At 42.5% G+C, this 14,819-nt stretch overlaps 1 protein-coding gene across 3 annotated transcripts in view; it reads right to left on the bottom strand.

Annotated features, from left to right (window-relative positions):
- GRM1 (glutamate metabotropic receptor 1) overlaps nucleotides 1–14,819 on the bottom strand; it is a 162,538-nt gene that overhangs the window by 38,581 nt on the left and 109,138 nt on the right. For all 3 annotated transcript variants that reach the window (XM_035110662.2, XM_060272734.1, XM_035110664.2), the window contains exon 3: nucleotides 9,082–9,317. In XM_035110662.2, the coding sequence (XP_034966553.2) occupies nucleotides 9,082–9,317 (236 nt within the window). The remainder of the gene's footprint in view (nucleotides 1–9,081; nucleotides 9,318–14,819) is intronic.

Raw genomic sequence — 14,819 nt, 5'->3', positions numbered from 1 at the left:
CAGTCATGTGGGAGAAGGACAGAGTAGGGAGAGTGGGTGATCCCAAGGCTTTGCTTGAGCTTAAACCATGATTTAGCAGGACCGGGCCTCTTTTCACAGAGGATCTTGGAATATTCCAAATGGATAAAGTAATAGAATGAGAGCTCTCTATGCAGAATGGTTTTGCACACAGGCACTCCTGCAAACCTTAAACTGAATGTGTGGTAGTTGGTGCCATCTGAATTGCTCCTCCGCACATTGGGATGGCATCCAAACTGAGCTAAGCTGCGTTGTTACCAAGATATCTTATTACTCTCTAAATAAAATGATTAACAGATTGTTACTGCAACTGAAACACTATGGCCAGTGGACAGCCAGATGTATGTAGACTTTTGGATTCTGTGGCCAGAGGTTAAATTATTGTTCAGCCACGAGGTCAGGGGTGGTCCTGGCAGCTTCAGTTGTTCCCCATTTGCAAAATGAGGTTGGTATCAGCCTAGTTTCTGGAGCCACTGGGGGGGGCAGTGGAAAATGCTGTATATAGGAAATATTGTATACATTGTTTTTTTTTAAAAAAAGATTCTTCGATACCAGATGCATATAAAAAGAGAAATTATTTGAAATTATTATTTCACACCACACCAATCTCTGAGTGGTGTGAGATTCCAGCGTTTCCAGACATTTACTCAGGGTTCACATTTCCTTTTGGAATGAGGCACAGCAGAGATTGTGGTGCCTTTATGGTTTATTTACACATATATGCAACCTGAGCCTACAATGGTGGGGTTCACAGCATTAGCACCCCAAAAAGGTCTTGTTTCTTTCATAGTCTCTGAAATCAAACATGGCTCTTTCTCTCTCTCTAGCTCTCAACTCAGGCTTTTTCTTTCCACCATTTGCCATTTCGCACAGAACCTCCTTTCTTTTGTTTTCTGAATGGGCCATCACCCAGGCAATCACCTCAACACAGGAACCCAACGTGGCTTTAACACTTCCTAGATCTAGGGTTTAAAAGGATCCTGCATATAGCCTACTTTCCTCACCCAACTCACCCAACATTATAATGTGTTTTTAGCGCTAGGAAGCTTTTTGCTTGGCATATTACAGACTTGAACAAAATCAGTGCTCCCTGCCATATGCTGAGTCAAGCTCCTTTTTAGCTGGAATACAATAAACTTCACCTTTCTGCAAGCAGCAATTGGAATTAAAATACATCATACAAGCACTTTGCTGAGGCCTGAAATGCATTAAGCATCTGGGAGCTTGCAGGGCACCTGAAGCAATAATGAGTTCAAAAGGCTGCAGACGTCACATCCAAGATGTCACTAAGTGAGTGCGGTTTCATTCCAGTGCTCTGAAGTATTATTTTATTTGCCAAGAAAACAGAGGCTTTGCCCACCCACCCATTCAAAGCCACTGACATAATTCAAGTTTGCCTTGTTAACGAGAGAGTAGAATCACAATAGCTGTTAAAGGATCTGCATTCTAAATACTGAAAACAAAAGTGCCTCATGTAATATAATACAGTAGGTTATATATTGGATGTTGCTTGATCGATGGGACAGTGCCACAGTGCTAGCTACCTGGCAGTTGCTTACCAGAAGAGGAAGACAAGGTGGGGGGGGGGGCTATCATGCTCTTTCAGCACAACCTGCCTCACACAGTTGCGTTAGGGAATCATTCTGGCAGAAACAGATAGAAGTTTCTAGAAGGTTCCAGAACATTTGTGGCCCTTTAAGCATGCCTATAAAAGGAGGAACGATCAGTTTCGCTTTTGCCTGACACCTGACGGCAGATGGAAGACGTCTGACAAGGAGAGCTGCATCAGGACTGCTAATGAGATGATGGACTGTTCCTGTAATTATGCCGTGCTGAAGAGACTGAAAGACTTTTAACTGAAAGAATGCCATTAATAGCTGTTTGCTACTGGAATGCTTTTTATGACTGGTCAGGTAATAAATCTCTTGACCGTGATATCAAGACGTCGTTGAGTGTTTTATCACAGAATAACTTGCCTACTGTTCACTGCTTACTGCCTACTGTTCACTGAGGAAATGACAACTCTGCTAAATAGTTGGAAAGCGGTTTACTGAGGTGCCATCATACAAGTATCTGCGCAGCAAAAGTGTGATGGGTGGTGACCTGTTGCTTTAATAGGTTGTTGTGACGATAAAAATGGGGGGGGGGCATGTACACACACACACACACCGCTTGACTCCTTGAAATGAGCTATATAAAAATAATACATTGTTATGTTTTCTGAAGAGATATAGAGACCTTGATTTTGAGTATAAGGCCTTCAGGTCTGAAATCCTTGTGCATATATACTATTATTTATTGTGATTTGTTATATAATACCCTGTGAAGCTGCAAAATATCTAGCAGTACTTGATGCATTTTCAAGAAGTACCTTTAAAATCAAGCGCTTATATTAATTTAAAAGTTTCAGTGGGTTTGAAATGTCACTTTAAACCTGAATAGCAGAGCTATTGACATTTAAATAGCTTTGTCTGTATTACATAGAATATAGAGTTAGGAAGCTCAACAATATTGCTTGGAAGATATTATACAACATTTACTAGTAGGAACCCTCAACAGCTGTCCCTAATAGGAACGCTCCTTTTTAGCACTACAGCCCATAGCTGCCAAGTTATCCCTTTTTTAAAGGGATTTTCCCTTATGCTGAATAGGCTTCCTCGTGAGAAAAGGGAAAACTTGGCAGCTATGCTACAGCCAGCCTGCAACAGCAGCCTCGTAGTGCTGTTCGAGGCTTTCAATGTTGGGGGACACCACACACACACACACACACACACACACACACACACACACACTTTTCTTTCTTTCTTACATTCCTGAAACCTTCCCCTGCTGCACTGTGCTGAAGGTTCTGGCCAAGCTCTCAGCCCCAAAACTATGTACTTTATTTCTCTACAGCAGTGGAGGAAAGTCTCTAGAGACTGGAAAAGGGTACCCGGAGTATTTTTCCTTTTGTCCCTTCTGAAAACTCCCTATAATGTCTGCCAACACTTTTGACATCCTCTAGGATATTAAGGAAGACTGACAGGCCAGTACGCCCCTCTCTACTTTCCTCCCCATGAACCCTAAACATGCCATGTATTTTACCCACAACCAAAGCTGAGGCAGAAGTTGTTAGAAAAGGTTTTTCTGGGGGAAAGTAAAAAATCTCTCTTGCTCCCTTTCCACTTCCCAGAATATTTTCCACCTTCTTTTGTGGCAGTCACCTATTTCTCTCTACAATGCCCTGGAACAATGCTAGAGCCAACACAAATTAGGGGGGATGAGGGGGAAAGAGTCTGAGCCATGACTAATAGTTAGCCCCACTTCCAAGAAACTGGTGAATTTCTCCTTTACCCAGAGAATGAATTTGTCTGACACAAATCTTGCAAAATATTGAGAGGGGGAAATTTATACCCTCAATATTCTATGGAACACAGGAACCACTGAGCTAAGGTTCATGCTTCTTTTTTTCTTTTAGTTTACAAAATAATATACTGATGCATACCTTGAATATTCCCTGCCCAGGTATTTTATGTATTTATTTCATAGATTTATTGTATCACATACACTGCTGTTCAGTGGATGAGGTTTCTAGAGTGGGAGAGGTTTCAAGAGAGGGGAAGGAAAAAGGACATCTTTCCAGCTCTTTTGAAACCTCCTGCTTCGCCGACCCAGGTGGCGCTGTGGGTGAAACCACAGAATCTAGGGCTTGCCGATCAGAAGGTCGGCGGTTCGAATCCCTGCAACGGGGTGAGCTCCCATTGCTCGGTCCCAGCTCCTGCCCACCTAGCAGTTCGAAAGCACATCGAAGTGCAAGTAGATAAATAGGGACCGCTCCGGCGGGAAGGTAAACAGCATTTCTGTGCGCTGCTCTGGTTCGCCAGAAGCAGCTTTGTCATGCTGGCCACATGACCTGGAAGCTGTCTGTGGACAAACGCTGGCTCCCTCAGCCTATAGAGTGAGATGAGTGCCGCAACCCCAGAGTCGGACACGACTGGACCTGATGGTCAGGGGCTTCGCCATAAAGAGCTCAGATTTAGGGAAGTTTCTGAAAAGGGGATGTTCAGTATTCTAGCCCTTCATGGAAAGCCCATGTAAACATAGTCAAGTCCTTCTGAGGAGCCAATATATGGGAACCAGGAACATCATTCTTCCAGAAATGAGTATTAATTATCAATAAGAAGAGAATGTAAGTAGTAGGTGAGAGGACAGAAGTGAATTTCCCCCAATGGTTTAGATACCAGAGTATTTTCTATAGTGATGGGATATTTTGAAACAAGATGTAGTTCCACCATTTTATCTGCTGGCACAAACACTTTTAGGATTCTGAGCCTAAATGTGGAGAATGTTGATTTTGTAGTTTCAGTGGATTATGGCATAGCCTAAAGTTTCAATCCAAGCAACTATTCAAATCAGTTACTAATGCATTGTATTCAAATAATATGCATGGACCTATAGTCCTTTTGAATCCAGCCCACTTCAATTTACCTTTTCATGTCTCAAGATTGAAAGAGATCCAGATATACACATTAATTACTGTATCTCAAATAGCATTCACAAAGGAGAAATGACTAGATTTTGCCCACAAGAGGGAGCACACCATTCTTCTCTGCCATGAACTTTTGTTTCTTGCTCAGATACAAAGCTGGAAAATTAGGGAAAGTAAAACATTCAACAATTTGGAATCCTTCATCTGACACGAACATTGGTGTCACCAGCTCCATGTTAAAATTAGAATATCTCACTCTCAGTGGGGGGAAAACCGGGCACCTTAATATTCATTCCACTTAATTTCCAAGGGATAATATTAGAAAAGGTGAAATTAATGCCAAACCCTCATCCCTGTTAACGAAGCAAATTAGTTATCAAAAATTGAGGTAAGCAAAAATGAAGGTCAACTTGTATGGTAGCTATTGCAGAGATTGACATTAATGAGATTTCCTCATTCCTGAGGTAAAGGAGATGGAGGGAAACCGCTGCTGGGTTTCTCTCAGCAGTGGTGGACAGAAATGAGTCCACCTTCCTCACAGGTCCGTCACAAATCCTACATATTTATTTGGAGAGACAATCCCTCATACGCCCCCCCCCCCCCAACAGCATTAAAAAATGGAAAATAGGAAAGGGGTGGCAGCCCTAAAATGCTGCCAGGAGTCCACTGGATGTCATTATATATAAAAATGGCACTACTCTCTTCATCAAATGCTGACATCAGCATCCATATACACATCTGAACACAGCATTGTGTGCTTTCCCTGTACATCTGTTTCGTCAACACTTCCCACTTAATTACAGTACACAATTATACCATGGAACATGTAGAATACAGAGTTGAAGCAGGTATTACCAAATATTTGATATTTAAACTCATCAACATTTCCAATGCTGAATGCAACATTTTACCCTCCTGAATTTGAATACATTAAATTCTTTTGATATCATCTGTTAAACGCATCGTGCTGTCTGCAAAATATTTCAGATATTCAATACTATTGTGTATATAGTTAAATATGAAATACTACTAAATACACTTTTGCAAGGTATCTGATGAAATGTATGGAGTCAGTAGTGTCATGCAAGAAACCTTTCATTCACTGTACTCATTATTTCCTTTTTCTTTGGAAGGACTGTGTGGTTTCTAAATAAGAAACCTCTGGCTAACTGGGTGAACAACCGCCTCACAAAGGTTAGCTCAATTTGAACTATCAGCTAGTAACACACCATGATTAAGCCATCACACTAGCTCTCTGTTGTGAGCTACCAGACAGAGAGTTTGCCTTACCAGAGGCATAGTAATGGAACCAGTTACACGATCATCATATAATTCAAACTATGGAATTCGCTGCCATAAAATGTAGCAATATCCACCAATTTGGACAAATTCATGGAGGATAAGGCTGTCAATGTCTAATAGTCATGATGAGTGTGCACTACGTCCAGTAACAGAAGTGGTATGCCTCTGAACACCATTTGCTGCTTTTCCCAAGTGGGGAATGTGCTTTTGCAGATGTGTTTACTTGCAGGCTTCCCACAGGCATCTGATTGGCTAGTGTGAGGACAGGATACTGGACTAAATGGGTATGTGACCTGATCCAGCGGGGTTCTTCTTATGTTCAGCCTCAGGGTTAATTCAGTTCTTCCGTCTCTGTAGTCTGCACATAATATCCCATTCTTCTCTGTTCCTGAGCTCTTTGTTCCCTTGAGTGACTGTTCACATCATTCAACATGACGAGCTTGTTTAAGACCAAGACTGATGCTCTTAGACACAGGGAATGCAGACCTTAACATGCAATCTGTTCCATGCTGTGTTTTGTCCTTAGCTTTGGTTAGCGCATTGGCGCTTTCCAGTGGTGCTCAAGGGACACAGTGCCAACACAAGACTAACCCTAATTTCAAAGACGTGACAGAAAGCTGCAGGGTGGATAATGCACTCTCCTCCTGTAATATGGACCCGCTTAATGTTGTTGCTTTAATGTGCCAGTAAACCAACCAGTACCCACAGTACAGATTGCATACCAAGGCACATTCCATATGTCCAAACTTATAACGCCATTTCGCAAACAGTCCCAATTCCCAAGGAAGCTTAAAATGAAGATCACATCTGCAGTCTGTGGGGGGAAATCGCATGGGGCACATCAGCCATGTGCGGTGCGTCCTAAAGACATGGCCAGATATCTAGGCAGGTAAAGCTGGGGCACATTAATTTGCTATCCCTGATCTTTAGTGTTGTATCTAGGCTTCTAACATAAAATCCCATATTGCACATATTAATTCTATCTCTTCTGATCAATAAGGGGTTAAAATTAGTGCTTAGAACAAAAATCAGCTGTGCTGGGCCTTTTCAGAGGAGCAAAAATGTACAAACACAGCATATTTCTGTGATTACTTTGAAGAAAACAAGGGCGGGGGGAATCCCACACATTTACATTGCATTTCCTGTCTCTTACAAAATCTTTTCCAACCCCCTCAATATATAAACTAGCATGGAATGCATTTCAGAAACGATAAGAACAAGTTTATGGGAAATAGATCTATGAATCCCTCTTATTTCTAATCTTGGAGGGGAAAATAGTTTTACTTATGTAAAAAATGTGCCAGCACAGACAAGAGGGAGGTGTCAGCTGGACTCAGGGGACACCATGAGACTTGCACAGAGTACAAAAAGGGTTTTCGAAAAAGATAAAAGAAAACACCTAAGGGGGCAAAAATCCCAAACAACCTCAAATAGCCCAGTGAAGGCCGAATATGCTCAGTGGGCTCAGAACACTGACAATGAAATGGGGAAATGAGAAATCAGAGAAGAGAAATGGAGCAGCTGGAATCCTGAACAGCGAGAACTCCATACTTGTTGCACATCAATGGCTACTACCTATGATAGTTACATGATTACTGTACAGAGTCAAAGGGTTTCAGTAAAGGGACAAAAAACAGGAGAGGGCCTTAATTCCTTGCCAGAAGTCCCTGGAAATCACTTCTGAAAAGAAACAGCTTATTAAAGTAAAGAAAAGTGCCACCCTGATAGGGATGGGTGAATCTGCCCATTTCAGTTTCACTCTGCTTTCCGTTTCCCCTTCCTGCCCAAACTTTATTTCCATTTGCCACATTTCTCCACAAGTTTGTGAATTTTTAAAACTCCTCATGAAAATTCACCAACATTTTAGTTCTTGCTATTTATCAATTCATTGGCATTTTAGTGCTAATTTTAATATGTGATTTTGCTGAGTACACCTGCACATTGTCCAAGCAATTATTCTTAAAATGCACCCTGAAAACCCAAATTATGTATTTTTGAACATGCATTTTTATTTGCGCCTTCTGTCATTTCCACCCCCTCAGTATGGGGGCACTTGCTGGTTGGGAGGGGGACACCTATCCCAGCGGGCGAGAAGAGGTTTGTCCATTTGTCACGCAGAACAATCCTACTGGTGGTAATGGTGGGGAGACCTGGGGTGCCAAGCCCACTCTCCCAGAGATCATAGGATTGTCTCTAAATAATAACAGGGAGAGACTGCACCTCATTGGTAGAGCACATTCTTTGTATCCAAATGGTGCTTGTCAGGTTCCGTCTCCGTAATATCCAGGGAAGGCTAAGATAGATTCTCCTGTAAATTTCTGGACTAGAGCTGCAGCCAAACAGTATGGACAATACTAAGCTAGATAGACTATTGGTCTGACTTGGCATAAAGCATCTTCCTTAGTTCCTAAGAAATAATTGTATTAACAATTCATTCAGTTGGGAGCAGGGATGGCTCACTAGTTGTATTATAACCTCACTGTCTTTTTGGCATTTCACTGAAAGCAGGTTTTTGTGTGCTTTCCCCATGTATGTAGCAGGCGTGTCCACCGGCTCTACTGCGCATTTGATTTACAAATGGCTCTTGCCTGCTTTCCGACTGCTTTAACAATGTACACACAAACAGCAGGGTAGAGGCTGGAAGGCACTTTCAGCACCTTGTGTGAAGGTCTGAAAAAATGCCTCAGGCCTTGTCAGCAATCAAGCCAGGTTTTCACTCTACAGTATTCTCCTATTTTACCACCTGCAAATTCATTTTGAAATCAAACAAAAACTTCTGCTTTGCTGCGGCAGGAGAGAAAAACCAATTAAGAACCGGTTAAGCACAGCCAGAGGACATCTCAGGCAGCCTTCCCCATCATGCGATGCTCTTCAGATGCAGCTGGATTACAGCTCCCATCAGCCCTGGCCCTTAGGCCATCCAGGCTGGAACTGATGGAGACTGGAGTCTAACAACACATGGAGAGCACCACGATGGGGAAAGCCTGACCTAACACACCAGTTAGATATCCCATCATTGAACATTCACCGCTGGAGTGCCAGGGACAGAGTTCCTTAGTTCATCAAAGACCAGTAGTAGCAAAGTGGAGATTGCCCCATGTTGACACAGCACCTTGCCTACCACCCCACCATGATTTGATGGTGGGGTTTCCTCCATGATTTCATGTACTGTATAGGCTTTTACTGCAATGCTCAAGCAGGAAAAAGAGAAGACACATGGCAGGGCAGGGCAGAGCAAGGCAGGGCAAGCTCTTGTTTGGAAATTATTATTAATAATATATGTATATATTTACCAGTGCAGTTCTTTTGAAAGTTGGGGTTCTCTAGAGGATGTCCTGGAATGCGACACTGGAACCTGTGCTGCCAAAATTCTGGGAACCAGGGATTCCGCGTGTTGGTTTCCAGCCGTATTTTCAAAAAATAGTCATCGAATGACACGACGTCCGGAGACTGCAGCTTGATTGTGATGCCCCCATTTGCTTCAGCTTCGTACCCTTCAATGACTTCGTCTCTATCTGCCCATCCATCACTTTTAAAAGAAGAAGGAAAAGCTATTAGGAGGGAGCCAAAAGGAGGGAGGAGAGCATGTCAAAAGGCATCTCGGTCTTGTTGAAGCAGATGCCCCTTAGCAAATCAAAAGGTCATTTCAATATGATGTATTAGAGGAAACTATGAGAATATATGCTTCGCCTCCCACATCACCTCTATGTAATATAACTTTCTGTTATTTATCCGGCTTGGTACAGCACTCAAAATCACTTGCAGAAAAGAAGACTTTATAGAGACGGTGGCTGATCTACTTTCTGTAGCAGCCCTTTTGTAGCCAACAGCACTCAAGAAGGGAGTGTTAACTAGCTTGTGGAAACTTCAAGATGTGCAGAAGTATTAAAAATAATGGTGGGAGTCCTAACTTGCTGCTTAAGTGGGGGCAGGGATGGAAAACACAGGGGAAGTACGCATTGAATGGAGTATCCTGGAACAGGGCATGACTGGCTGTCTGGAATCCTGAACAGGAGCACTATACGCAGCAACATTTTGTTGTCATCCCCACTTGCAGTACTGCAAATCTTTATTCTCCAAGTCTCTAACTCCCGGGCCCAAAGAAGTGCTCAGCTGCATCCTTGCTAAAGGACACTAGTCCTTGTTCGCTTACACTGGTTGCCAGGGCATGCCTAAGCCCCATTCAGGGTACCGGTTTTAATCTGTAAAGCTGAACATGGCTTCGGACAAGCATAAAAACATAAGAAGTGCCCTGCTGGATCAAATCAACAACCCATCTAGTCCAGCATCATAGTCCTCAAGTGGCCAACCGAACATATATGGGAAGCACACAAACAGGACATGAGCACAACAGTTCTCCCCCACTCATGTTCCCCAGAAACTAGTATTCAGAAGGATACTGGAGATAATATGTAAGCCATAATTGTATTTATTTATTAGATTCATACCCTACCTTTCCTCCAAGGCGCTCAAGGTGGCATATATGGTCCCCCCCCCTGATTTTATTGCTGTGGAGGGTGTTAGGCTAAGAGACAGTGACTGGCCATTGGTCACCCAATGTGTTTCATGGCTATGTGTCTACTAATTTTGTGCTAGCTTAATCCTCCAAAAATTCATCGAATCCCTATTTGAAGCCATCCAAGTTGGCAGGCGTTACTACATCTTGTGGTAGTGAACCCCATAGTTAACTATATCCTGTGTGAAGAAGGACTTCATGTGCCCTGAATCTTCCACCCTTCAGCTTCTTCACTTGCCTCTGAGTTCTAGAGTTGTGTGTGTGTTCTCTGTCCACATCATGCATAATTTTACACACTTCTATAATGTCCCCTCTGATTTGCCTTTTCTCTAACTAAAGACTTTCCTCATAAGAGGAGCTGATCCATCCCCACGATCGTTTTGGTTGCTCTTGTGTGCACCTTTTTTCCAGCTCTATAATAACCCTTTTGAGGATTCAAGCACAACTCATAAAGCTGATGATCTAATTTAAACCAAATACAGTGAAACCGTTCTTAACCTGAGGCGCACTTTTGCTAATGGGGTCTCCTGCTGTTGCCGCACCACCGCCACACGGTTTCTGTTCTCATCCTGGGGCAAAGTTCACAACCTGGAGCAACTACTTCTGAGTTAGTGGAGTTTGTAACCCGAAGTGTTTGTAACCCAAGGTACCACTGTAAGGACCAAGAAATGCATCCCAATGTGTCAGAACAGGGAGGAATGAAACGTACGTAAGAAAATTCAATCCACTGAAAAACCATCCATCTGCTATTCATACACAAACACTTTTTTCCAATAGGCAAATAATCCTTTTCCTCCTGTGATATTGTCAAGGCAAATTGGCTGTGCTAAAAATGAGAAAGAATTCTAAACCCTTCCAATACAGACGGACATATTTTTATTGGTGATATTTATCTGATAAGATCCACTTTAATGCTTTTCAAATGAATCACTTGGGTGAGGAGCTTTTGACTTTGTAAAGGTTAGCTCATAAACTCTTTGGATCATAGTTTAGTGGTTTTCTCCAAATCTTTCTGTTGTCCCCCAGAGACTAATAGCTTGGAGTTTAATTTAAGTGCAAATGCAAGTCAGTCTGCATTTAATTTTTAATGTGTGTGGTCATGTCGCTAAAGAAAAGATTATGTTGGCATCTTAGAAATGGTGGCATCCTTGTGGAATGATACCAGCAACTCTTTCTGTCGCTTAAAGAGCTTAATCTGCTTGCTTCTCAAAGCAGCAGAGTGCTACAAAAATCAATGAGACTTACCATAAAGAACGTACAGCTGACCTAAGCCACAAGATAAGGAGTTACTTGCAAGAATTGTTCCAGACACCCAGGAGACAAAATGTACCTGGGTTCCATTGTAAGGGTCAATGTGCAACCTTAGAGTAAATCTGGTGTAAAAACAGATCAATACAGGCACAACTTCATGAAGATTTAACTAGTCTTTAAGTCATAAGGGTATCTATGGTGATTCTCTCACTCTGCTTATAGTATGAACCTAATCAAAACTGCACTCAAGGAATTGGTGATTTCAAACCAATATTTAAAGAAGAAGCTTTCCAGGGCAGATATCTGGTCAAACCCTGTCTAGGCTGTTATGTATTTATTTACAGTGCAAGCCCATGCAACCCTCTGCTCAGAAGTAAGTCCGATTGCATTTGATGGACCTTACACTCATAAAGAAGGCTGACCGCCGAAGAATTGATGCTTTTGAATTATGGTGCTGGAGGAGACTCTTGAGAGTCCCATGGACCGCAAGAAGATCAAACCTATCCATTCTGAAGGAAATCAGCCCTGAGTGCTCACTGGAAGGAGAGATCCTGAAGCTGAGGCTCCAATACTTTGGCCACCTCATGAGAAGAGAAGACTCCCTGGAAAAGACCCTGATGTTGGGAAAGATGGAGGGCACAAGGAGAAGGGGACGACAGAGGACGAGATGGTTGGACAGTGTTCTCGAAGCTACAAACATGAGTTTGACCAAACTGCGGAAGGCAGTGCAAGACAGGAGTGCCTGGCGTGCTCTGGTCGATGGGGTCACGAAGAGTCGGACACGACTAAACGACTAAACAACAACAACACTCTCTAGCAAGTATACATAGAACTGCAGCCGCATTCACTTATAAAAGCATTTGCATGCTGCTTTTCAGGCACAATGAAACAACTTAATACAAATTAAACCATGTCATACATGAAAAACAGCAGCAGAATAAAATACAGATTTCAAAAACTGATGTGAACTACAGATGTTTTAACAGAGAGTGGGCTGCTAAATATTTCTAGGAAGTAAGTTCCACAACCTGGAAACTTGAACAAAAACACCAAAGGAATTCACGAGACCTACTTGTTCTTTTAAAACTATAGGGCTTTGCAGAGTGTCAATACTTAGGTAAGGTAAAGGGACGCCTGACCATTAGGTCCAGTCGTGATCGACTCTGGGTTGCAGCACTCATCTCGCGTTATTGGCCGACAGAGCCGGCGTACAGCATCCAGCTCATGTGGCCAGCATGACAAAGCCGCTTCTGGCGAACCAGAGCAGCACATGGAAATACCATTTACCTTCCCGCTGTAGCGGTACCTATTTATCTACTTGCACTTTAACATGTTTTCGAACGGCTAGGTTGGCAGGAGCTGGGACCGAGCAATGAGAGCTCACCCCGTCGCGGGGATTCGAAGCGCCGACCTTCTGATCGGCAAGCCCTAGGCTCTGTAGTTTAACCCACAGCACCAATAGTTAAATGGGGTTAAATTGCAGCCCTCGCCAGCTAGCATGGTCAATGCTCAGGGATGATGGGAGTTTTATTTATTTCAAAAAGATTCAGATACCACTTGATTGCTACTCACAGGTAATATAATTGATGCATGTGACAAAATGGACAGCCGCACTCCACTCAGCTGCTGCCTATTTTGCTTTTGAGATGGCTCCAAATAGGACACTTCACTGACACACACACCCCAACTACCTCTTCACCACCACTCATAATTTCCTTTTAAGTTCTCCTCTGAGTAGGCAGTCCCAATTTCACTGTCTTTTCCTAAAATTTTATGTAACATCTTCTTTTTAATTGCTTTCTGCTTACTTTTGGTAAGCAGTTGCTAGGCATGAGAGGCTAGCAAGATATGCTACCAAGGTATATTTTTGTGTTTTTGAAAATGGGGAAAAAATAAAATATATAAAGCATCCCAAGGACTAAATAGTGCTAAAATTATCTTAGAAACATGATCTTTGGGATTAGCCCTCCTCAACTATTGTTTCTCAGCATCTTTTCTTCCTCCCTGCAACCATTTTTCAAAAAGTGTTTGTAGTCTTGAATGCAAAGCTGTTAGTTCTGCCAATCAGATGCAAGATTCTCACAAAAATATTACAGAGTCTACTCGGAAGTTAGCTATCCTGAGTTCACTAAGGCTTCATCCCAAGAAAGTGTGCATAGGATTTCTGCCTAAAATATTTCCCCAAGAAAAATGGCTAGGGAGACTTCAAATGAAGAAAAGAAAAGAAACCAAAACAAAGGCTGTGATACAACAACTGTTGAGCTATAATAAAGAATTGTACCATTGGAGACTGGAGCCCCTTACCGCCCCCTTCTGTTAAATCATTTCCCCACCAATAAAATACCAGTTTACAATCCTAAAATCTGAACAGTCAACCTAAAAATTAAGATTAGCTGACAAATTAATAAATAACTGCACACAAGCCACTAATCCACGTTTAAAACCTACTTAACTAGCTTGTTTTGTCATAGCGTAACCTTGTAGTTTTGCTCTGAATCTGGCAATTTGTGCAACAATTAAAAGTACTGATGCTCGGCGAGGGCGTTGAAAGTGTGAAGGCAGAGAGGTTGCTTGGAAGGGACGTGCGTGTGTGGGTGGAGAACCAGCAATCGCACTCCTCACTGTCATGAAGAAAGAGACAACCAACTGTTTTCGTTGCTGTTTCACAGTGCGTTTGCCACAGTAAAGTGGCTGCCAGTTTTCTACAAGCTGCACTTGTTTAGATGCCTCATGTTGTACAACAACAACAACAACAATGTATGCGTTTTACAGGCGATTTTTTTTTAATCCAATACAAAAAGAAATGGTGCAAACCTAAGGATTACTCCCTGTTGTTTTGGATTAGGCATAGCTTCCCACTGGCACCATTTCATTTCATAAAAAGGAAGCCTGAAGGGGGTTTCCTTCTGTGCTACTGTGCAGCAGCTGCTATTTCTATTTGTTTCCACTGTTTGTACTGATATACCTGAAATTGAATACAATTATAGATACCTCTCAAGTCAGTGCTTGGGCCTGCATGCTTCCTTGCCAAGTGTTGCCTTGGGGGCAAATTGGCAAGGCGTAACTGCCCTTTTCATCGACCTACCCTTTGATTTAAAGCATTGCCAGGGTCTGTGTGAACTTCTCATGATGCCGAGTTGGATTGTGTGGCTTCCTACTGACTTCCTCTAAGCCAATACTCAGTGTAGAGGCTTGTACACCTCGCTGCAAAGCTTTTTGCAGCATAAAGTTTAGGAAGATTTGAGGTTGCAAGGATCTTAAACT

The sequence above is a fragment of the Zootoca vivipara genome, chromosome 3 (assembly GCF_963506605.1).
Source record: "Zootoca vivipara chromosome 3, rZooViv1.1, whole genome shotgun sequence".
In the NCBI taxonomy this organism is placed as follows: Eukaryota; Metazoa; Chordata; class Lepidosauria; order Squamata; family Lacertidae; genus Zootoca; species Zootoca vivipara.
The sequence above is the reverse complement of the archived record's forward strand: the minus strand, read 5'-3'. Positions and strand labels throughout refer to the sequence as shown.